Source organism: Myotis myotis, unplaced genomic scaffold (assembly GCF_014108235.1).
Source record: "Myotis myotis isolate mMyoMyo1 unplaced genomic scaffold, mMyoMyo1.p scaffold_m19_p_1, whole genome shotgun sequence".
NCBI lineage: Eukaryota > Metazoa > Chordata > Mammalia > Chiroptera > Vespertilionidae > Myotis > Myotis myotis.
Genome location: NW_023416313.1, coordinates 202540047 through 202562944, shown reverse-complemented (window position 1 = coordinate 202562944; position 22898 = coordinate 202540047). Strand labels below are relative to the sequence as shown.

The window sequence follows — 22898 nt, the reverse complement described above, 5'->3', positions numbered from 1 at the left end:
TTGTCACTCTTTGCTATGATTTCACAATTCAAAAATGTCACTGCTCTAACCCGCCCTGAATGAGAAGTCAGTAAATGATATCATACACAATTAGGCTTGAGCTAGGTCAGTGATGGCGAACCTTTTGAGCTCGGCGGGTCAGCATTTTGAAAAACCCTAACTTAACTCTGGTGCCGTGTCACATATAGAATTTTTTTTATATTTGCAACCATAGTAAAACAAACATTTATATATATATTTTTAAAATATATTTTATTGATTTTTCACAGAGAGGAAGGGAGAGAGATAGAGAGCCAGAAACATCGATGAGAGAGAAACAACGATCAGCTGCCTCCTGCACATCTCCCACTGGGGATATGCCCGCAACCCAGGTACATGCCCTTGACCGGAATCGAACCTGGGACCTTTCAGTCCGCAGGCCGACGCTCCATCCACTGAGTCAAACCGGCTTCGGCAAACATTTATATTTTTGATATTTATTTTATATATATTTAAATGCCATTTAACAAAGAAAAATCAATCAAAAAAATGAGTTCGCGTGTCATAGGTTCGCCATCACTGAGCTAGGTATTTTTTCTTTCTTTTTCTCTTTCTTTCTCTTTCTTTCGTTATTTCTTTCTTTTTAACAATAGGATTTTCAGCTTCTATGTGGCCGACTCTGGTTTCTTAACCAGATACTGCTGTTACATATCAAAAATAATAACAATAACTAATTGTCATCTCTTGAACGCCTAGTTTATACCTGGCACTTGTTCTAATAAATCCTCACAAGAACCTCTATGAGAAAAGTAGCATCCTCCCTTTAAAAACAACTTTATTGAGGTACAATTTATTTAAAAAAACTCACCTATTTGTGTAAGTGTAGAATTCAATGATTATAAAAAATTTAGAATTGTGTAACCATTTCCACAATTCCCACATTTCCAACACCCTTATAAAAAACCTTGTGCCCATTTAGTTAATCCCCACTCCTACGCAGGCCTTAAGCAACCACTGACCTGCTCTCTCTGTAAATCTTCCTTTTCTAGACAGTTCACAGAAATGGACTCAGACATTCTGAAGTCTTTTGTGATTGGCTTCTTTCACTTACCGTTTTTGAGGTTTACCCATGCTGCTTCACGTCTGCAGTTTGTTCCTTTTTACTGATGAATACTTCCCCGTTGTATGAATATACTGTAAGTTTGTTTATCCATTTACCAGGTGATGGGCATTGGGATTGTTTTCAGTTTCGGACTATTATGAATAATGCTGCCACGAACACTACTGTACATACATATTTTTGTGTGGACACACTGTTTTCACTTCCATGGAGTCAATCCCTAGAGGTGGAATTGCTAGGTTATATGGTGAGTTTATGTGTAGCTTTTTAAGAAAATGCCAAATTCCTTTTCATACTGGCTTTGTACCACGAGCAATGCAAGAGGGTTTCAGTTTCCTCAGATGCTCACCAACACTTAGTATTACTGATTTTTATTTTTTAGTCAAGCCATTCTTACGTTGAGTAGCTTTTCGTGTGTTTATTAGCCATTATATTCCTCCTTTGGTGAAATGTCTATTCAAAGCATTTCCTTCTTTTTACTGGATTATCTTCCTATGATGGAGTTGTAAGCATTCTTTATATATTCTTTTTTAAAAAATCTTTATTGTTTAGATTATTACAGTTGTTCCTCTTTTTTCCCCCCATAGCTCCCCTCCATCCGGTTCCCACCCCACCCTCTGCCCTTACCCCCCTCCCACTGTCCTCATCCATAGGTGTACGATTTCTGTCCAGTCTCCTCCTGCACCCTCACACCCCTTTCCCCCCGAGAATTATCAGTCCACTCCCTTTCTATGCCCCTGATTCTATTATATTCACCAGTTTATTCTGTTCATCAGATTTTTTATTCACTTGATTTTTTAGATTCACTTGTTGATAGATATGTATTTGTTGTTCATAATTTGTATCTTTACCTTTTTCTTCTTCTTCTTCCTCTTCTTAAAGGATACCTTTCAGCATTTCATATAATACTGGTTTGGTGGTGATGAACTCCTTTAGCTTTTTCTTATCCGTGAAGCTCTTTATCTGACCTTCAGTTCTGAATGATAGCTTTGCTGGGTAAAGTAATCTTGGTTGTAGGTTCTTGGCATTCATCACTTTGAATATTTCTTGCCACTCCCTTCTGGCCTGCAAAGTTTCTGTTGAGAAATCAGCTGACAGTCGTATCAGTATTCCCTTGTAGGTAACTGAGTTTCTTTCTCTTGCTGCTTTTAAGATTCTCTCTTTGTCTTTTGCTCTTGGCATTTTAATTATGATGTGTCTTGGTGTGGTCCTCTTTGGATTCCTTTTGTTTGGGGTTCTCTGCGCTTTCTGGACTTGTAAGTCTATTTCTTTCACCAGGTAGGGGGAAGTTTTCTGTCATTATTTCTTCAAATAGGTTTTCAATATCTTGTCCTCTCTCTTCTTCTGGCACCCCCATAATTCGGATGTTGGTACGCTTGAAGTTGTCCCAGAGGCTCCTTACACTATCTTCATATTTTTGGATTCTTTTTTCATTTTGCTTTTCTAGTTGGGTATTTTTTACTTCTTCGTACTTCCAATCTTTGACTTGATTCGTGCAATCCTCTAGTCTGCTGTTGGATCTCTGTATAATATCCTTTATTTCAGTCAGTGTATGCTTAATTTCTAGTTGGTCCTTTTTCATATCCTCGAGGGCCTCACTAGACTTACTGAGGGTCTTACTAAATTTATCGGTGGTTTCTAGAAAATTCTTGAAAAACCTTATAACCGTGGTTTTGAACTCTAAATCCAGTAGTTTGCTTTCCTCCATTTCTGTCATTTGTGACCTGTTTCTTTGTCTCCGCATTTTGGCTGCTTTCCTGTGTTGATAGAGTGGCTTTGTGTGCTAGGTGTCCTATAAGGCCCAGGGGCTCAGCCTCCCTAATTACCTGAGGTGGACACTCTTGGCGCACCCCTTTGTGGGCTGTATGCACAGTCTTGTTGTAGTTAAGCCTTGACTGTAGTTGGTATCACTGGGAGGAATTGACCTCCAGGCCAATTGGCTGTGAGAATCAGATGTGTCTATGGTGGGAGAACTTCTGTGCTGGAGACACCCTTATGGGGCAAGACTTGCTTCAGTGGGGCTTTGGTGCTCACTGAGTCTGCCCCCTGAGTGTGTCCCTTATGGATCTGAGGAGTTGTAATCTGGATGGTCCCACTCTGACCACTGGGTACACTGGCACTTGGATCTCTAACGAGTTGCTAATTTAGCCTCTGCCTGAGGCTACCCAACAGGAGCTATGGAGAGATCTGAAGATTCCTCTTCTTCATTTGGGATTTGGAGGTGCCCAGATGAGGCCCAGCTGTGAAGCAATGCAAGCTGCTGTGGGGCCTTGGGCCTTCTTTTGGATGTTCTGGGTCTCTCTGACCCAGCTGCAGTTTGCTAGGTAATTTTAGATTGCAAAGGGCCAGGGCATTTATATGCAAAGGCCTCTGGGCACAGCTTGGGTGGGGTGGGGTCTCAGGGGATCAACAGGGCGGAGCAAACAGCTATGGCTGATCCTCAGTCCTTCCGTAAGAGGCCCCGGGTCTCAGTGTCCCGTGGTAATCGCTGCAAGCACCTCTGAGAGAAAGCCACCCTTGAGTTCCACCCTCTGCCAGACAGTCCAGTTTCTCCCCGTATGAGTCTGGGTCCCCAGAGACTCACCCGGAACTGGAGTCAGGGCCGTTGGTAGCTTGTGCCTCCCTCCTGATTGAAAAAGACAACCGCGTCCTCAGTTGCCAGCCCTTTCCGTGTGGGCCTCTGTACCTCTGCACTTTACTTCCGCACCTCCTCTGAGTCTCAGTGTGCTTTTCTCTTTCCTTCTAGTTGTAGAATTTCCACTCAGCCAGCCTTCCTGTGGTTCTGGATGATGTCCGTTTTGTCTTTTAGTTGTATTTCTGAAGTGGTTGTGCAAGGCAGCAATTTCAGGTGTTTACCTATGCCGCCATTGGGTTTCTCGCATTCTTTATATATTATAAATACAAGTTCTTTAACAGGACTTGCAGTATGATTTGCAATATTTTCTTTTCTGTGGCTTCTTTTCCTTTTCTTCATGTTTAAAAAAAAATTTAATTGTGGTAAAACACAGTTCAGTGGCATTACATACATTCACACTGCTGTACTACCATCACCACCAGCCATCCACAGAGCTCTTTTCAGCATGTAAAACTGAAACTCTGTACCCACTAAATAGTAACTCCTTCCTCTCTCCCTCCAGTCGCCTGGCAATCATCTTTCTACTTTCTAAGTTGGACTACTCCAGGTACTTCATATAAGTGAAATCATATAGCATTTGTGGTTTTTTTTACAGGATTATTTCACTTAGCATAATGTCCTCAATGCTCATCTATGTTATAGCATGTCAGAATTTCCTTGATGCCTCGGTTACAGAACCCATTTCCAGAAGATAGGGGCTGAGGGTCCTGAGAAGTACAGTCTGTTCCACATGTGGGTGAGAAGGAAGTGGAGTGATGACTAGTAAGATCTTCCTGAGAAAAACCAGTGCTCTTAAATCATGGACACCAGAATGAAGTCTTCTTAGTGGAAAAGATAAACATCTGACCCATGACATTCGATGCTATGAATGACAGGGCAAGCTAGACTTCCCAGGGTGAATACACACCCATCATTACAGGGGTGCAGCTCTACTATTTAGTATTTAAGTACTTGTGTGATCCAAGGCAAGTGATTAACTTCTTCAATCCTCAAATTTCTCAGGTATAAAATAGAGATTATAAAGCTATTTCATTGTTATTTTCAGAGTTAAAAATAATATAGGAAAAGTTCTTGCAACACACTAAACAAATGGTAGCCTTACAAAGAATTTTGATTACAAATAGTAAACACTATAAGAAACTATAAAAGAAACTTAGTTTTTCAGAAAAAGAATGCTACAGAAAAACTTTTTAAAAATAATACAAGCCCTGGCTGGTTTTGCTCAATGGATAGAGCATTGGCCTGTGGACTGAAGGGTCCCAGGTTCGATTCCAATCAAGGGCACGTACCCAGTTTGCGGGCTTGATCCCCAGTGGGGGCATGTAGGAGGCAGCCAATCAGTGATTCTCTCTCATCATTGATGTTTCTTTCCCTCTCCCTTTCTCTCTGAAATAAATAAAAAGATTTTAAAAAATAATAATAATCCAGGGGGAGGGGAGGAATTAGCATTTATCTGATAAGGAACTTGTATCTAGAATATATAAAGAACCACTATAACTCAATAATTTGAAAAAATATATAAAAAATGGGGAAAATTTGACTAGACAGTTCTCCAAAGAAAACACAAATAACCAATAACACACGAAAAGATACTCAACATCATTAGCCATCAGGGAAATGCTAATCAAAACCATAACCACTTTATGGAATGATTATAATAAAAAAGATAGACAAAAACAAGTGTTGGTGAGGATGTGAAAAAATTAGAACATTCACATATTGCTGGTGGGATTGTAAAATAGTATAGTTGCTTGGAAAATGGTCTGGCAGTTCCTCAAAAGATTAAACACAGAGGTACCAGATTGACCCAGCAATTCCGCTGCTAGGTAAATACCCAAGAGAAATAAAAACGTATATAGTACACACAAATACATTTACATGAATGTTCATAGCAACAGTTTGCATAAAAGCCAAAAACAGAAATAACCCAGATGTCCATTAACTGGAAAATGGGTAACAGTTGTGGCATATCCATACAATGGAATTGTATTTGCTATAAAAATGCAGTACGATATATGCTATAACATAGATGAGTCTTAAAACATTACGCTAAGTGAAAGAAACCAGTACAAAGGACCACATTTTAATAAATGTCCAGAACAGGAAAACATAGACAGTACACACCGGTTGGTGTTGAGGGGTGTGGAGGCTAATGAATGGGTAAAGGTTTCTTTCTGAGGTGATGAAAATGTTCTAGAATTCACATGTGGTGATGACTGCCTAACTCTGATTACAGTAAAAACCAATGCACTGTATACTTTAAATGGGGGGATGGAGAGATGGCACCTAAGAAGTGTGGGTTTTATGCATGAATTGTTATAGTAAGTGAATTCTATGTCAACATAGCTTAAAAAAAAATCATGTATTGAATTAAGCTTAAAATTATGGCCTGACATTTTTTTCACTTAAAGTCTTGTGTAAATAATAGCAATATTATGATAAATGCTATAGTAATACTTCACAGAATTCATTTTAATGAAGAGATAACTATAGGTATATTTTATTAGCAAAATTAAAATAGAGAAAGAAGCCTGGCTGGTGTGGTTCAGGGGTTGAGCATCGACCTACGAACTAGGAGGTCACGGTTCGATTCCTGGTCAGAGCACATGTCCAGGTTACGGGCTCAATCGCTAGTGTGCAGTGTGCAAGAGGTTCTTTCTCACCATTGATGTTTCTAACTCTCTCTCCCTCTCCTTTCCTCTCTGAAATCAGTAATAAAAATATATTTAAAATAAAATAAAATAGAGAAAGAAAACAAAGAAGTAACCATCAATTTTTTTCTTTAGCACTTACCAAAAGGACAAATTTTATTGACCTATAACCAGAAGAAACTGAATCAGTATATAAAACCTATGAAAAATCAGTTGCTGGGAATTTGTTTTCTTTAAACAGCTCACTTTTATTTATTCAGTCAAAATAAGACATGGCTAAACAACTAAAATCGCAGCCCTGGAAAATGCTGAAGTTAGACATAATGAATTAATTGTATGCTATTGCCAAATATGCTAAAATTGGCTGCTAGCATTTTTCTACATTTGCTAATAATGGCAATCTAAGCCTTCTGTTGTTTTTTTGTTTTGTTTTTGCCAACTCTGAAAAATAATTTTAAGTAATTATGGTATTCTTTTAATATTAAAAGGGGCATCTGATGGTCTACCAAACACAAGACATAGTAAAGACAATGATGGTGACTGTTCACTTTAATTGTAAGATTTCTCTATTTGACCTCCAGCAGCATATGTGCCTAGCTTAAATATAATAGCATAATGACTATTTCCTATTATCTTTTCAATAAATATAAACATATTAAAAACTGCCTGAAACTTACTTTACCTTTATACTACTAAAATCTCTTCCTTGAAAAAATAACAAAACCCTTCTCTCCTTCCTTGAGGTAAATAGAAAAGAACCTCCATGAGTCAACTCCCCTCTCCTGGAAACAGCAGGTACTTTCATTGCTCTGATAATTTTAAGATTAACAGTAGTGCACTGGGGATGAGCCTGCTGCCCACATGATGTTTGAAGGAAGAATATCTTTGAAATTCTATAGAAGAACAACTGCCTTCACACTGAAAATAAAAATGTTTTACATTTCTAATTAAAGGCTCTGTTTAGTTTTCTGATTAAATGTTGATTTTTAAAAGGCTGTCCTGGAAGACATATGTGTCTTTTTAGAAATCAATTTCTAGTATAAACAGAGACCGTTATCAGTAACCATAAGTCTGGTTTAAAACACTAATGTAATCAGAGTGTTTGTGTGGTAGTGGATCCTAAAATGATGAAGTATTAGTTTATATTGGTCCCGGACAAAGAAAATATTAATCTGAAGTTAGGAGGAGGTTGCCAACAAAGGGAATAACAATGTAAAAGGCTGAAACATTCAAACTCATTGGTCTTTGTACAGCAAAAAGTAAAAAATATTAATAAGATATTTGTAACAAGAATACTGCAGCCATGAAATCTTCCTGGAAAAACAAAAAAATCTTTGATCTGCCGAAACCGGTTTGGCTCAGTGGATAGAGCGTCGGCCTGCGGACTGAAAGGTCCAAGGTTCGATTCCAGTCAAGGGCATGTACCTTGGTTGCGGGCACATCCCCAGTGGGAGGTATGCGGGAGGCAGCTGATCGATGTTTCTCTCTCATCGCTGTTTCTAACTCTCTCTCTCTCTCCATTCCTCTCTGTAAAAAATTAATAAAATATATATTAAAAAAAAAATCTTCGACCTTATAAAACAAATGCCCAAAATCAGACTGTAAAAGGCCAATTTCAAAAACCTGAGGGGCAGAATTTGACCCATAAACAAATGATGCTATGAGAAAAGCACTGACTAGCTCAGCCAGCATGGCTCAGTGGTTGGGCATCAACCTATGACCCAGGAGGTCACAGTTTGATTTCAGGTCAGGGTACATGCCTGGATTGTGGGCTTGATCCCCATTGGGGGGCATGCAGGAGGCAGCCGATCAATGATTCTCTGTCATCATTGATGTTTCTATCTCACTCTTCCTCTCCCTTTCTCTCTGAAATCAATAAGATATATATATATATATATATATATATATATATATATATATATGCACTGCCGATTGTCATTTCCCACTAAAAGATGTACTGTTCTTTAGAAGTAGACTAGTGCTCTCAGTTCATTTTCTTTTGGGAGGGTTTGATGCTGCAGCACCTACAGGAATCCATGACTTTCAATTAGAGAAATGCACATACTTTCCTCTGGGTCCTCACTGGCTAGGATGCTGCTGGAAATCTCCTGTACAGCACTTCGTGACTCAGTTGTAGAGTGATGAGGTCCCAGGCGACTGTCCCGCTGGGCTTCCCACTCTTCACTGAAGCCACCATCATCACTCTCTGTCACAGGGTTCTGTGACTCACTCCCTGTGTCTTCAAGAAAAAGCAGAAATCACAACTGTAATATTCAGAAAATTTTCTTAATACCTTTAAGAAAGTTACATGGAAACAGTAACTACTTGACTGTCATTATAACTGGTTAGCTGGCTCCTAAACCACAAAACATGGGCTGTAGCAGGGCCTGCTGATTGCTTACCCAATAGCCATTTCTCCCCTTATTCCTGAGGGCAGTCCTGATGTGTCTGGATTTCCACCTCTCACTCATGTGACTCAGGTGGTAAATCCTGATCGATCCAACTCCAGCATTCCTCTTCCCAATGAAAGCTCAGAGGCTGTGGGTTTGGTACTAGTCAATGTGTGATGAGGCAAAGCCTGCTGGAAATTTGGGGGAAATTTTTCTCTCTTTACTAACTGCCCCCCTTTTCCTCTGGATGTTGTCTTATCTGGATATGATGCCTGGAACTGTACTTGTTATCTTGTGACCATGAGGAGCAGTGGGCTAAGGACCAAGCCTATATTTAAGGATGGCACAGCAGGAAGACGGAAAGAACCTGTGCCCTTGATAACACTGATGAGCCACAAAATTAACCAACCCTACAAATGTCTACACCTCAGGACTCTGGTCATGTGAGAGAGCACATTTCTTCTTGTTTAAAGCAAACAAGTTGGTTTTTCTGATGTTTGCAGCTGAAAGCTTTCTAACCACTCGTTTCTGAAAACTCAGCTCTGGCTTCAGTGCCTAAATTATACAAGGAGACCACTCCTGCAGGTAGGGAAGTCAGGTGGGGGGTGGGTAGAAAACACATTCTTATGGGCTATTCATTTTGTGATGACTGTCGGTCTGAAAATTGTGAGCATAACATGCGAGTCTTGAGAACCTTCCACACATCAAAAATAATTATAATACATTAAGTGGAGTTGATATTTTTTCTTTGTTTATAAAAGTGACAAATGTTCATAGCAGAGGTAGATTTACCATGAATAAATTAAGCCTGCACACTTCAGGCCTCTCCCTTGCATACATTTTTTCTGGAAGGGGTCCTCAGAATTTTGTATTTTTTCTTAACCAGGTCACCACAAAATGGAATCTTCTCTGGTTTGGAGTTTGTGAAGTCATATAAGCATAAGGTTTATAAATAAAACAACAGTCCCTCTTCTGTCTCTTCCCTCCTCCTAATTCTCACTCCTACTTTCAAACTGCTCAGCTGTTTCCTTTGGTATTAACCTTCATAATTAATTATAAATAGCATGTTCATAGTGTTATATCTTGATGTTTTTATTTTAAGTTAAAACTCAATCACTTCCTACAGGGAAATGAAGCATAGCTTTCATACTCATGCACACATGGAAATTTACCTCTCCCCATATTCTCAATTCATCATAATTTTATGTTAAGTTCAATTTTTATTCTATCACAATGCAAAAAGTATTCACAACTAAAATACCTGGCTACAACCAGAATGTACTCTAATTACATTTGCTTCTTCTGTTTGACTTTTTGTTTTCTCTGGAAAACTGCCTAATTTTTTTCCCTTAACTAATTTTCTATGTATTACGACTAATTCATCCTCAAACTCTTAACAGAGTTCATAGGTAACCTCCCAGCTCTGTTCTGTTCTTTCCTTGTGTAGACATCCCTCCTGGAGGCCTAAGCCCTTTTGCCCCAGTGTGAGTCTAGTTCCTCCAGTGTTTTCCCAGGGGGCGTTTGGAACTAACTATGCTGGGGGAGTTTTGAGTTGTAATACCTGGAAGTCAGGATTAGCATTTAGTGGGTGAGGGGCCAGGAATGTCAGATATCCTGCAGTGGGAGAAGTCCCACATGACTACCAAGAACTGCCCCACCCAAAATACCAACAGCACTCCCCTGAGGACTCTGCAGCTTATCCAGCTCCTCACTTCAAGGCCCCTGCCCAGGTCGTTTCCTCTTCTGGAAAACGCTTCCATTCTTCATCCAGTATCACTTCCCCAAGGAAGCTTTCCTTGACTTTCCAGAATAAATGAAATTCTTCCACATAAACTTTCATAGCAACTTAGACTTCTCCTTTATAGAACTTATCAACAACTGTATGAATTATCTGTTGAATGTTTGTGTCCCCCTAAATCAGTGGTTCTCAACCTTCTGCCCCTTTAAATACAGTTCCTCATGTTGTGACCCAACCATAAAATTATTTTCGTTGCTACTTCCTAACTGTAATGTTGCTACTGTTATGAATCATAATGTAAATATCTGATATGCAGGATGGTCTTAGGCGACCCCTGTGAAAGGGTCGTTCGACTGCCAAAGGGGTTGCAATCCACAGGTGGAGAACCGCTGCCCTAAATAGGCTATAAGCTCCACAGAACAGGGTATCTCGTTCAGTGCTATATCCTCAGTACCTAGCAAAATATCAGGCACAGTTAGGTGCTCAATCAACATTTATCAAAAGAATAAAATCTTGATATGCCAAATAAACACACATACTCACATACATATAAACATATATACTCATAGAAATCTTTTAATTTGCTTTAGCTTAACACAGGTTAACATAATAACCAAACTTGTAGCAATTATTTCCAATATATTTCCTACTTCTCTACCAGGTCGACTGCGGGTGCAATATCACCTTGTTCTGCTACTTTGCTCACTGCAAAATGAACCTGGAATCTTTGGGTCCCAAATAAGAATTCCCAGTTGAAAGTGTCCTTAGTTACCCAAAAGCTGAAAAAGCAGTTTTCTTGGCTCTATAAAACCTAACCCCTTCCTTTCCTGACAAACAGCAGCTCAGTGAAGGTCCTTTTCATTCTCTCACCAACTTTTTTTCTACTTCTGTTTTTCAGCTTCCTCATGAGGCTACCCTACCCGTTTGCTTTTCTTTAAAAAAAGTTTCCTTTCTTCTTGACTATTGATATTGTTTTGTTATTCAACTCTTTCTACTAACTTCTAACTTATATTCTCCTTAATCTATTCACCAGTTTCCATACGTGGGCCTTTCCATCTCCCCTCTTAGGTTATCATTAGCCTCCTCCAGAAAGTCATGTCCTCCCAGAATGTTTTATCTTCTCAGTATAATCATGATCACATCTAAAATAAAATTACTTTTAAGTTGGTCTGGCCATGTCAAACAAGAGATTCTCATTTTCAACAGGTTTGGAGAGAAAGGCTACCTGTTCTTTTTAAAATCAGCCTCCACTTGAAACTTTCATACTGGTGTTAATGGTTCGCAACGGCAGAAATTCTTAACCTAGGGTGTCTTGGCTGTACTATTGGGTTTGGACATCTGGACTCCTTAATATTTATCTGTATTTTTACTGGGTATTACCACAGCTTTCAGGAGATTCTCAAAGGAATCTATGACCAAAGAAAAAGGTTACAATCACCACTTTATAACTAATTGTTAGCCTGTAAGATGACGACCTAAACCCCAGGAAATTACCAAATAAAATTTACCTACTTTGTTCATTATAATTGGAGTTTTTGGATACCTTCCTTTGGGCTTCTGGGTCTCCTTTTGCCATATTCACCAACCACACCATGGTTGCTGTTGAGAAAGACAAAAGTCCAGGTAAGCACTGGAAACACAGAAGGAAAGTGCACGAATAGACAGCAGGCCATCAGTTCTCTACACAAATCACCAATCTTTTTTTATTTTCTTTTAATCTTATTGTTGAAAGTATTACCTAGGTCATCCTTTTTCCCCATTAACCTCTTCCTACCAATCTTCTTAATGTCCCCTAAAGCATGCTTAAAAATCAGAACTAAATGCATTTTAAAAAACACAACAGGTTCTCTTTGATTCTGGCATATAAAAAATTCTGAAATTAAATGTTTGCTGTAGTGTTAAAACTGCAGCTGCTATAGTAAAACTGCTCATCATCACTTACAGTCCCTGAAAAGTTACCAAAAGGAAAACTCTTCAGGCCAGCAAGATTCCACTGCAACAGTAGCTGGACTAGCTGAATTTCCTAAAATAGTGTGAATTCACGGGTAAAAACTACTTCTTGGAACTAAATTAGAGGACAAAATAGAGTTCACAAGAGTATCATATGCTTATTATAATTCTAAAAATGCATGGAATAAGTTTCCTTCATATCATGTGTCATTTCTGGGAATTTCAATAATGCTAGCCTGTGTTACATATGGAGAATAAGAAAAATATATATATACATAGATACATACATCCGTATCTCTGTCACATTTTAATTAAGAGATAATATCAATACTTTAAAATGGTGCTTCTCATATATTTCATGGAACTAAAAATGGCATAGAATGGACATAAGACACTGGTGGGTAGGGGAGGCCAGGGGATTGTCAAGGGCGGGGGAAAAAAGGAGACATATGTAATACCCTTTATAATACTTTAAGCAATAAAACAATAAAAAAAAAATGGCATAGACCCTACTGGAGGGGAATTTGGTAACATCTAGCAAAACTACATACACATTAACCCTTCGACCCAGGAATACCACTTTTGGGAAGTTAACCTGAAAATACACCAACAGTAATATAAAAATTCATATAGACATGTACCATACAGGGCTATACCAGGAACCAAATGCCCCACCTATTCATAGTAAGCAATTTTAAACAAGATATTTGGCGTCTGTGTCTCTCTGGCTTTTTATCACAATTTTTATCATTATACCCCTGTTCCTAATACTCTTAGGTTTCTTGAATAACTTATGAAAAAAATACACAAAAAAGAGGCTGAAAATTCTCTAATAGGCATATTTATTCATGACTTTATTATTCTGAGGTTAAATAAGTTACATTATACAATAACACAACTAACTGATCAAAGTCAACAAAAGCCAGGCAGGCAATGCACTGTTCAACTAATCCAAAACCAAATAAGAGAAACAGAAGGCAACCATCATGTACCAGGCTTTTGGATTTCTGTAGCCTTCTTGGCAAAACAGGCAGCAGGTGTTTGATTTTCTTTCTTTATGCAAATGAGAAAATATTGCTACAAACTCTTTTAACATTTAATATTACTACAGAAATCAGGGGTCTACTGCCTTTTCCTATAAAGGGCCAAACAATAAACATTTCAGGCTTGTAGGTCACATCTGGTTTTTATCACATATTTTTCTTTCTTGTTTCTTTATTCTTCTGCTCAAGAACCTTTTATGGTTCTCCAGTGATCATGAAAAGCATAGAGAGCTAAACCAATCACTCAAATCTACAGTTCATCTTGCTGTAATCTGCTTCTCTAAACTCTCCCTAGTGTTCTCCCCATTTTGTACTCCATGTTCTAGTCAAATTAAACACTTTAAATTTGATAAAGAGGCCCCACATTTATACCTCCAAGCCATTCTTTGTGACAAGCCCACTTATGGAACTGATTTCCCTCTGTGCTTGCTGCAATCCTACCCTATCCTTAACAGATTCAATCCAAATGCTGTCTCTTCCAGGAAGCCTTCCCTGTGTCCCCAGCCAGACTTCCCCCCTTTGAATTCTCTCCACTTGATGCCTCTTCTCACTCTGATCACATTCTTCTTTATGATGCTTATTTGTATACTTTCTTATCAGACCTCTAAATTGTAAGCAAACGAGCTCTGAGGGAAGGCAAAAATATCTTAATCATCTTTTTGTCCCCACAGTGCTCTATGGGAAAAGACTGTCAATGCCCAATAAATATTTACTGAATTATTAGGAAGAGGATGATTCTAAAACAAAAAAAGGCAAGCACATTCTGAAGGAACAGTACAATTCTTTCATAAACTCTGCAATATATGTCTACAACAAGTACTCAATAACACTTGACTAGTAAGATTTTAAGTGAGAATACTGGGTCCCCAATTTCTAAATATTACTTCTATCTTGCCCTGGCCAGTGTGGCTCAGTTGGTTGAGCGTTGTCCCATGCACCAAAAGTTCTCTAGTTCAATTCCCAGTCCGGGCACATGCCCAGATTGCATGTTTGTTACCTGGTTGGGGTGAGTGCAGGAGGCAGCCGATCTATGTTTCTCTCTCTCTTTCTCTCTAATATCAATAAAAACCTATTTTTTAAAAAAACTTTAATTATTTCTTCTCTCTCTACCATGTCAAGTGGAAGGTAATAATTTGCAAGGAAACAGAGATCTGCAGGAGTTCCATTAAAATGCTTGCATTTAAGATGAGACAAAGCACCATGATAATGACCTAGTCATTAACTATAAACTTTAAGCTGCTTCCTAATTTAATACCATTCCAAAATACTTACAGGAGTAAATGAGAGCCGGAAAGAGAGTTTCATTTCTTTCTTGAGCTGTTTCAACCAGCATACGAAGTGGGCCTTTTGGACACAAAACAGCCACTAAATCTAGAAAGAGAAAAATAGAAAAAAAATCTGAAAAAATGTATTGGCTAAACTTGTAAGTAGGTGTGTTAGAAAGAAATTAGCCAATGGAGAATATTTAATTTTTTTTTAAACAAAAAGATGTGAAATGGCCCTGGCTAGTGTGGCTCAGTTGGGTAGGTGTCTTCCCATGCACTGAAAGGTTGCTGGTTCAATTCCCAGTCAGGACACACTCTGGGGTCACTGCCTCAATCCCCAGCAGGGAACATGCAGGAGGCAGCCGATCAATGTTAGGCTATCACATTGATGTTTCTCGCTCCCTCTCCCTTCCTCTCTCTCTAAAATCAATAAACTATTTTTTTAAAGATGTTGAATGAATATGAAATAAATAGCAGGTAAACAAGTATGGGGGGCAACCTAAACAAAACCCTACAGATCTGTACAAATTTTATTTTGGTTCTGACGCTATTTGGTTAGTTTATAACATATCATTATTGGGTTCTAGGAATAACTCTTCCCAGTTTGAAGAGGCAGAGATAATTGCAAGACAGAACTATTCTAGAGCAATTGTCAATGTCCAATAAGCGGAAAACAGGGACAAGCCATTTGCAAACAAACCATACCTATGAGCCACAAATAGGAGCTTTATTCTAAGGGGAATTTAATAGAGAGTATTTGATTGAACTTTTCAAAATAGGAAGAGCAGACAAGAGATTAATCTTCTCTCCTTTTAAAAAATAGTATATGTACTACTTATGGGTACTTGAAATAAAAGGGCAGTAAATTTAAACAAAATAAAATAATAAACTTTCCTATGAGAGAGTTTAGCATTTCTTTAGTTTTCTTGTCAAAAGCACTTCATAAATATTTAGGTCTTAGAGTATACCTGTTTTCACAAAAATAGCAACTGAGAGAGGAAGCAATATGCCTAAATTATTCTCTTTTTTGGGGGATCTAAATTAGTCTTGATTCTACCACCATCTCTTTCCAACAACTGCAATTGTTCTTACATTTTCTATCATGAAAATTCAGAATATGGAAAATAATTTCAAACATTTAAAAATATAAAACAGGTAGAGCTACATTTTAAAGGAAAACTTGATAGCTTATGGTGACATTCCAATCATTCTGATGCATTTAAGTAAAACATCTCATGCCTCCAAATGGTCATGTCTTGTAAACTACTACTACTACTACTACTAAAAATAATATAATACACACACACACACACACACACACACACAGACACACACACAAATTGCTACTCTCACTGCTTCCACTTCAATTTGTTTTGGATAAGAAGAGAAATTTGTTGTGTTCCTAAATATTTTTTGGTGTGCCTCAGAATTTTAGTATTATTATGTGTGCCATGAGATGAAAAAGGTTAGAAATCACTGCTCTAAATATTAGACACAAAAGTTTTGCATTTTAAAGGAACTCAAAGCTCTGTAGAGGTAATTATTTGTATCATATTTGAAGGAAATAAAGGGTTGATGGGAAATACTGAACTTGGGATTCCGATTCTATATCAAACAGGGTAAGCGTGGGCAAATACTTCACCTATATAAACTTCAGGTTTCTTAGCAAAATGTGGTTGTTGACAATGGCACTGAATAGAACATATTAGTAAAATCTTTGACTACAAAGTATTTATTAGTTACTGATTGGATGAAATACATCACTGACATTCTTAATCATAGCTATAGAATAATTGATGAGTACTTTGCAAATCATCAAGTACTATTCTATTTTCCTAGAGGCCCAGTCATGGATTCGTGCACCAGTGGGGTCCCTTGGACTGGCCTGCAGGGATCGGGCCGAAACTGGCTCTCGGACCTCCCCCGAGGGGTCACGGATTGCTGGAGGTAGGTTCTCAGGTGACACATAATGGAATTGGGCTCCCTCCTCTCTGTTTCCGGGTGCGTCACCCTAGATCCGCAGCTGCCAAGTCACCACAGCTCCTGCATTGAGCATCTGCCCCCCTGGTGGTCAGTGCGCATCACAGCTACTGGTTGGAGCATCTGCTCCCTGGTGGTCATTGCGTGTCATAGCTACCAGGCGAGTGGGACAGTCGGATGGTGGCTTAGGCAAGATAACCTAAAGTCAGGCATAGTTTTATATGAGAACGGAACCAATCCAATTCTTTTTCCATACACTTTTTCTTCGACACTCAATTTGGGATTATGAGGTTTCCTAATATAGGTCCCTTGACATTTTTTAATAAGCAACTGTATAGGAATAAAAAAGCACTACCTACTTATAATGTAGAAACCACATACTGACCTCTAAAAATGGATCTCTTTTTGTGGCTTTCATGCAGGGCAATAGCCACAGAGTACACACTTGTACAGCTGCTTTGGTTATTCGTGGCTAGGGCACATTCTGACTGTTCAGGACCCATGTAACACTGGTTGTTTATGAATTTGAATCTCATACTGTCCAAATAAGTTTTATTTTTAAAAGAATAATTCTACCCAAGTGCCTTATAAAAAGCAGATAACCTAATTTTTATTTTAAAAATTAAGTGAGCCCAGCCAGTGTGGCTCAGGGCTTGAGTGTTGACCTATGAACCAGGAGGTCACAATTTGATTCCCAATCAGTGCACATGCCCAGGTTAGGTCTTGATCCCCCATTGCAGGAGGCAGCCGATCAGTGATTCTCTCTCATCATTAATGTTTCTATCTCTCTCCCTCTCCTTTCCTCTCTGAAATCAATAAAAGTATATATTTTTAAAAACTAGAATGAGCATTTTATGTGTTAAGCACTCTATTAGTGCTTTTCAACATATACTCTGAACCCTTACAAATTCTGGGAAGCATTGTTCCCATTTTCCAAATGAAGCAACTGAGGCTCAAATAGGCTGAGTCACATTCCTAAGGTCACAAAGGCTGTCAGTGGCACAGACAGGATATGAATCTAAGTCTCCTGACCAGAAATCTGTATCACTGAGTTAAACTGGAGGCAGTAATAAAATATTTTTAAAGATGTTAACCTCAAAAAATTGAAATCTTTATATGAAAAAGATGCCATAGCTAATTAATTATTTACTGAAGGGCTGTGGGATATAATCATTATCATTTTCATAAGTTAAGATAACTGGAAGAGGAAGAAAATACACCAGGTCAGGTATCTCTGTGATAAAAAAAAAAAAAAGTCAATCCCGGGTTTTACCATATACTGAAATCACAGCCAAGATGAGCCACGCAGTCCATTCTGGGAGGTACTTGATAAATACCAGGGCCATGAGGGCACTGATCATGATGAGATACGCCTGCTGGAGTCGCAGTGGACCTTTCCAATGAATGGCAATCATTCCCACCACACCAAAATTCCAGATCAGGAGGGCAATAGTAATGTAGTCTACGGCAACATTATAGGTTTTAAACACTTCCCTGAAAAAAATGAAAGAGATATAAAAAGATTTATGTATAATAATTTTCATCAAAACACTGTTTAGAACTATGGTTCCCAATCATTAGATATTCATATCGCACCTTCATATTTTTAGCATATCTTGTATCAACTGTGCTATTATGTTAACATTTTTCTTTAAATTAATTCACTTTTCTCCTCAAGTTATTTTAATAGAAAACTGTATCATTCATATAAATGGGAAACCAGAAGCATAGACCATACCTATAAAAATAAGTACAAAAACTAAACAAGGCCATATACCACCTAAAATAACTAATTCTATAATTTGGGAAACTCTCGCTTAAAATATCTGAAATTATAACAAAGGGATGGGAGGAATGATTCATGTAGTCACCTGTAATGTTGGCTTTAATTCTGGGCAGGATTAGAGAGTGTAGAAATTTCATGAAAAAACCAGCACTTCATTTTTTAAAAAACATGTTTTCCCCCAAAATCTATGGTAGATATGTTATGGTAGAACATATGCTACCTGTTTAAATAAAATGCATTAAAATAGATAAATAAAATACCTAAAATAGACAAAAATGAAACATGAACAATTAATTTTCTAGCTAGGATGTATGATCCTATATAATAAAAGGCTAATATGCTGCCTGGCTGGTGTGGCTCAGCAGTTGAGCATCGACACAGGAACCAAGAGGGAGCCGGTTCGATTCCCAGTCAGGGCACATGCCCAGGTTTCAGGCTTGATGCCCAGTGGGGGCTGTGCAGAAAGCAGCCAATCAATGACTTTCTCATCAATGTTTCTCTCTCTCTCTCCCTTTCCCTTCCTCTCTCTCTCTAAAAATCAATAAAAATATATATTTTTAAAAAGGCTAATATGCAAATTGCCCCCTCGACCAGGAGTTCAACTGGGAGTTTGACCAGGAGGTGGGACTCAGGAGGCAGGGCCGGCCAACCGCCTGTGTCCCTTCCCCCTGGCCGCCCCAGCCCGATCTGCCCAGATCCCACTCGTGCAGGCATTCATGCACCGGACCTCTAGTATCTTCATAAGATGAAATTTATAAATCCATTAAAAGACATACACACACACACACACACACACACACACAGACACCGCTGCCTAAAAAAAAAAATCTCTTTTCTGAAACTGTGTGTGAGTAGGAAGAGCAATATATTGATATATATAACTCCTGAAAGGATGCAGGACTTATCTATAGATGATGGAAATATGGTAATTTTTCTATTACTTTTCTCTTTATAATTTTGTGAAATAGTTTTTTTTACAATGAATGTTTAGTCGTTTTTTTAAAAAATGATTTCAGAGAGTGTGAGAGAGATAGAGAGAAATAGAGAGGAACATTGATTTGTTGTTCCATTCATTGGTTGGCTCTTGTATGTGCCCTGACTGAGCATCAAACCCAAAACCTTGGCGTATTGGGATGACACTCTAACCAACTGAGCTACCCGGCCGGGGCCATTTTTATAATGAAGAAAAATACTATTTTAATTGGGAGGGGAGGGGAGGGGACTCCACCATCTATAATAATAAAAGCGTAATATGCTAATTAGACTGGATATCCTTTCAGACAAAGCCAGGGCTGTGAGGGAAGCCCAGGTCCCGGGTGCCAGAGGGAAGCCGGTGCTGGCAGCTGGGAGAAGAAAAGCCTACTCTTGCACGAATTTTGTGCATCAGGTCTCTAGTCTAAAAATAAAGAAATTACATGTAAAAAAGATACCCTGGGTAAATGAGAAAGAAAGCACCCATTTAATTGAAGCACAAACTTTGGGTTCCAGAACTATCCAGACAAATGGTTTTGAGATTTTGAAAATTAAAAAAAAAACCGGTTGAAATCTCTGGACAATGTAGCTATTTGTATTAAGTATTTTATTTTATTTTATTTTTTTAAATATATTTTATTGATTTTTTACAGAGAGGAAGGGAGAGAAATAGAGAGTTAGAAACATCGATGAGAGAGACACATCAATCAGCTGCCTCCTGCACACCCCCTACTGGGGATGTGCCCACAACCAAGGTACATGCCCTTGACCAGAATCGAACCTGGGACCTTTCAGTCTGCAGGCCGACGCTCTATCAACTAAGCCAAACTGGTTAGGGCTGTATTAACTATTTTAGATATCCTAGCACTAAATACCCACCCCACATAAATTATTATTAATCTTTGGCTAGGTAATACCTGCATAACATATAAAAATTCACATCATATACTATGAAAAGTTTTCCTCCCATAGTTCCCCTCTCCAAAGGAAAGCACTATTATAATTTCATGTGCATTCTTTTATTTTTTAACTAGTAGCCCAGTGCACGAAATTTGTGCACATTAAAAGGGAATTAATTAGCAGAGGTATTTTAATATTGCTATTTGCCCTTTCTCTATAATAGAAGTGTGAGAGATGAACAGAAATTAGTAAAATGTATATGAAAATAATATATAAATTAATAAACAGTAACAAAAGGATATAATAACAGAGGCATGATATAAAAACAAAAACATGATATAAAAACAAGTGATGCAAACAATGACTGATAAAGTGATTAAACTTACTCTAATATCTCCCTATACATTACATTAAGAGTGAAAACACTTTCAGAGTGCTTGACTAATTTCCCTTGTGATGAAGTATTTAGAACTTTAACTGTAACGTCACATGCTCTTCAAACTCGAGAGAAAGCAACATATAACTGACCATGTCCGAAAACAGGTTCAGGTAGGAATATACCTACTCTGTCTAGAGTCTGTCCTTGTGATTTATTAATACTTATCACAAATGCTGGCATCACAGGAAACCGTCATCGAATCAATTTAAATGGGAGGCCAGTGTCAGATGGTGACAAATCAATTCTTGGAATCAGAACAACCTCTTCCCTCTGCAGATCCTATTAATACTTCAGCTTTGATAATGTTACGTTGTAATCTTTTGATAATAAATCTGGTACCATTACAAAGACCCCATTTACTATTGAGATTTCTCAATAGCATGATGATTGCACCCACTTTCAATTTTAATTTATAACCCGGCATTCCCGAAGGAGTAATACCATTAGGAAATTTGATGGGAAAATTTTCCTTTTCAGCATCATTTGTGGAATCAATGGAATCATCACTCAAATATGTGTGAAAATCTCCATCGAGTATATCCAAAATTTCTTCATTTAATTTTTGAACATGCTCATTTTTGGAGAAAGAATTGCACGTTTAGATATATTTTTAATATTATCTATAGATATAGTATTTCCAAAGGTAGCTTCAATAATAGATACATTACAAATCATTTCAAAGGGGATTTCAATAATATCCATTCCTAACTGAAAACTGCTATCAAGTTTGCCATCTCCAAGTTTTACTAACCATCCACTATAAGCAGAATCCTCTGATCTCATATTTGTTGTAAGAGACAACTTTCTGAAACATCCCCAAACACTGCAGTACTTTAAACTCGTTTGTACTATGGCCGATCCCATAGCATGCGGTACAATACTGAGACATTGTTGAAAATCCCCGCCAAGAAGGAGAACTTTCCCACCAAATACAACATTCAGACTCGTAATTGCTCTTAGTAATTTGTCTATGGCATTTATAGCATGACTAGATGCCATGGTGTATTCATCAATAATGAGAAGTTGGGTGCTTTTAATAGTTTTAGCAACTTCACTCTTTATATTGAGTCAAGAAATTGAGTTTCATTGAATGGAATCGGTAATTTATATTGGGAATGAAAGATGCTTCCACCGATAAGTAAATTTGCAGCAATTCCTGTAGATGCTGTGGGTAAAACAGTACCACCACGAACTCTAATATAATGTATTAAAACTTTATACAGCCATAACTGGTTTGGCTCAGTGGATAGAGCAGTCAGCCTGCGGACTGAAGGGTCCCAGGTTAAATTCCGGTCAAGGGCATGTACCTTGGTTGTGGGCACAACCCCAGTAGGGGGTGTGTAGGAGGCAGCTGATCAATGTTTCTCTCTCACTGATGTTTCTAACTCTCTATCCCTCTTCCTTCTTCTCTGTAAAAATAAAATCAATAAAATATATTTAAAAAAAAAAACTTTATACAGAGAGAACCAAGATGGTGGCATAAGGTATAGACCTGTGTGTGCTGTCTCCCACAACAACATTGAAACTACCAACTATAAGACAAAATAGCTATCATCCAGAACCATGGGAAAGCTGGCCCAGTGGAAGTTCTACAACTGGAAGGAAAGAAAGAAGCGCACTGAGACTGAGTAGGAGGTGCAGAGGCGCCAAGAACAGAGGTATGGAGTCGCACGCCAGGCGGGCTGCAACTGGATGCGCGGTTTTTTTCAATCAGAAGGGGATACAAGCTCTCGAATCCACTGAGCTTGTTTGGGGCGGGATTCTGAGGTCCCAGACCCCTACGGGGAGAGGCGGGACTGCCTTGCAGCGGGTCAGAGAGCGAGGGTGGCTTTCTCGCGGAGCTGTTCGCCGGCACTTGGGGACGCGGAGTCGCGGAGAGTCCAGGAGTCGAGGAGACGCTGACGACAACCACTGCTGTTTGCTCCGCCCTGGTGATTCTCTGAGACTCCGCCCTACTCAATTTACATCCACACCCAAGCTGTGCCAGTGGCACAAAAGGAACCACCTGCGCTTTTGCAGCCTAACCCAACAAACTGCAGATTTCAACTCC

The 22898-nt window shown here is 38.6% G+C and overlaps 1 protein-coding gene across 14 annotated transcripts in view; it reads right to left on the bottom strand.

Moving 5' to 3' along the window:
• Positions 1–22898, bottom strand: part of PSEN1 (presenilin 1) — a 71451-nt gene that overhangs the window by 6000 nt on the left and 42553 nt on the right. For 13 of the 14 annotated variants that reach the window (XR_004968094.1, XM_036312127.1, XM_036312153.1 and 10 more), the window contains 4 exons: positions 18025–18245; positions 14779–14877; positions 12026–12112; positions 8451–8624 (listed from right to left, as the gene is read on the bottom strand). Coding sequence is in view for 13 of the 14 variants with exons in the window: in XM_036312127.1 (XP_036168020.1) it covers positions 8451–8624; positions 12026–12112; positions 14779–14877; positions 18025–18245 (581 nt within the window). In the remaining variant the exon portion in view is untranslated. Of the gene's footprint in view, positions 1–8450; positions 8625–11158; positions 11923–12025; positions 12113–14778; positions 14878–18024; positions 18246–22898 lie in introns of those variants that run through there. The other variant, XM_036312232.1, reaches the window with a different exon arrangement.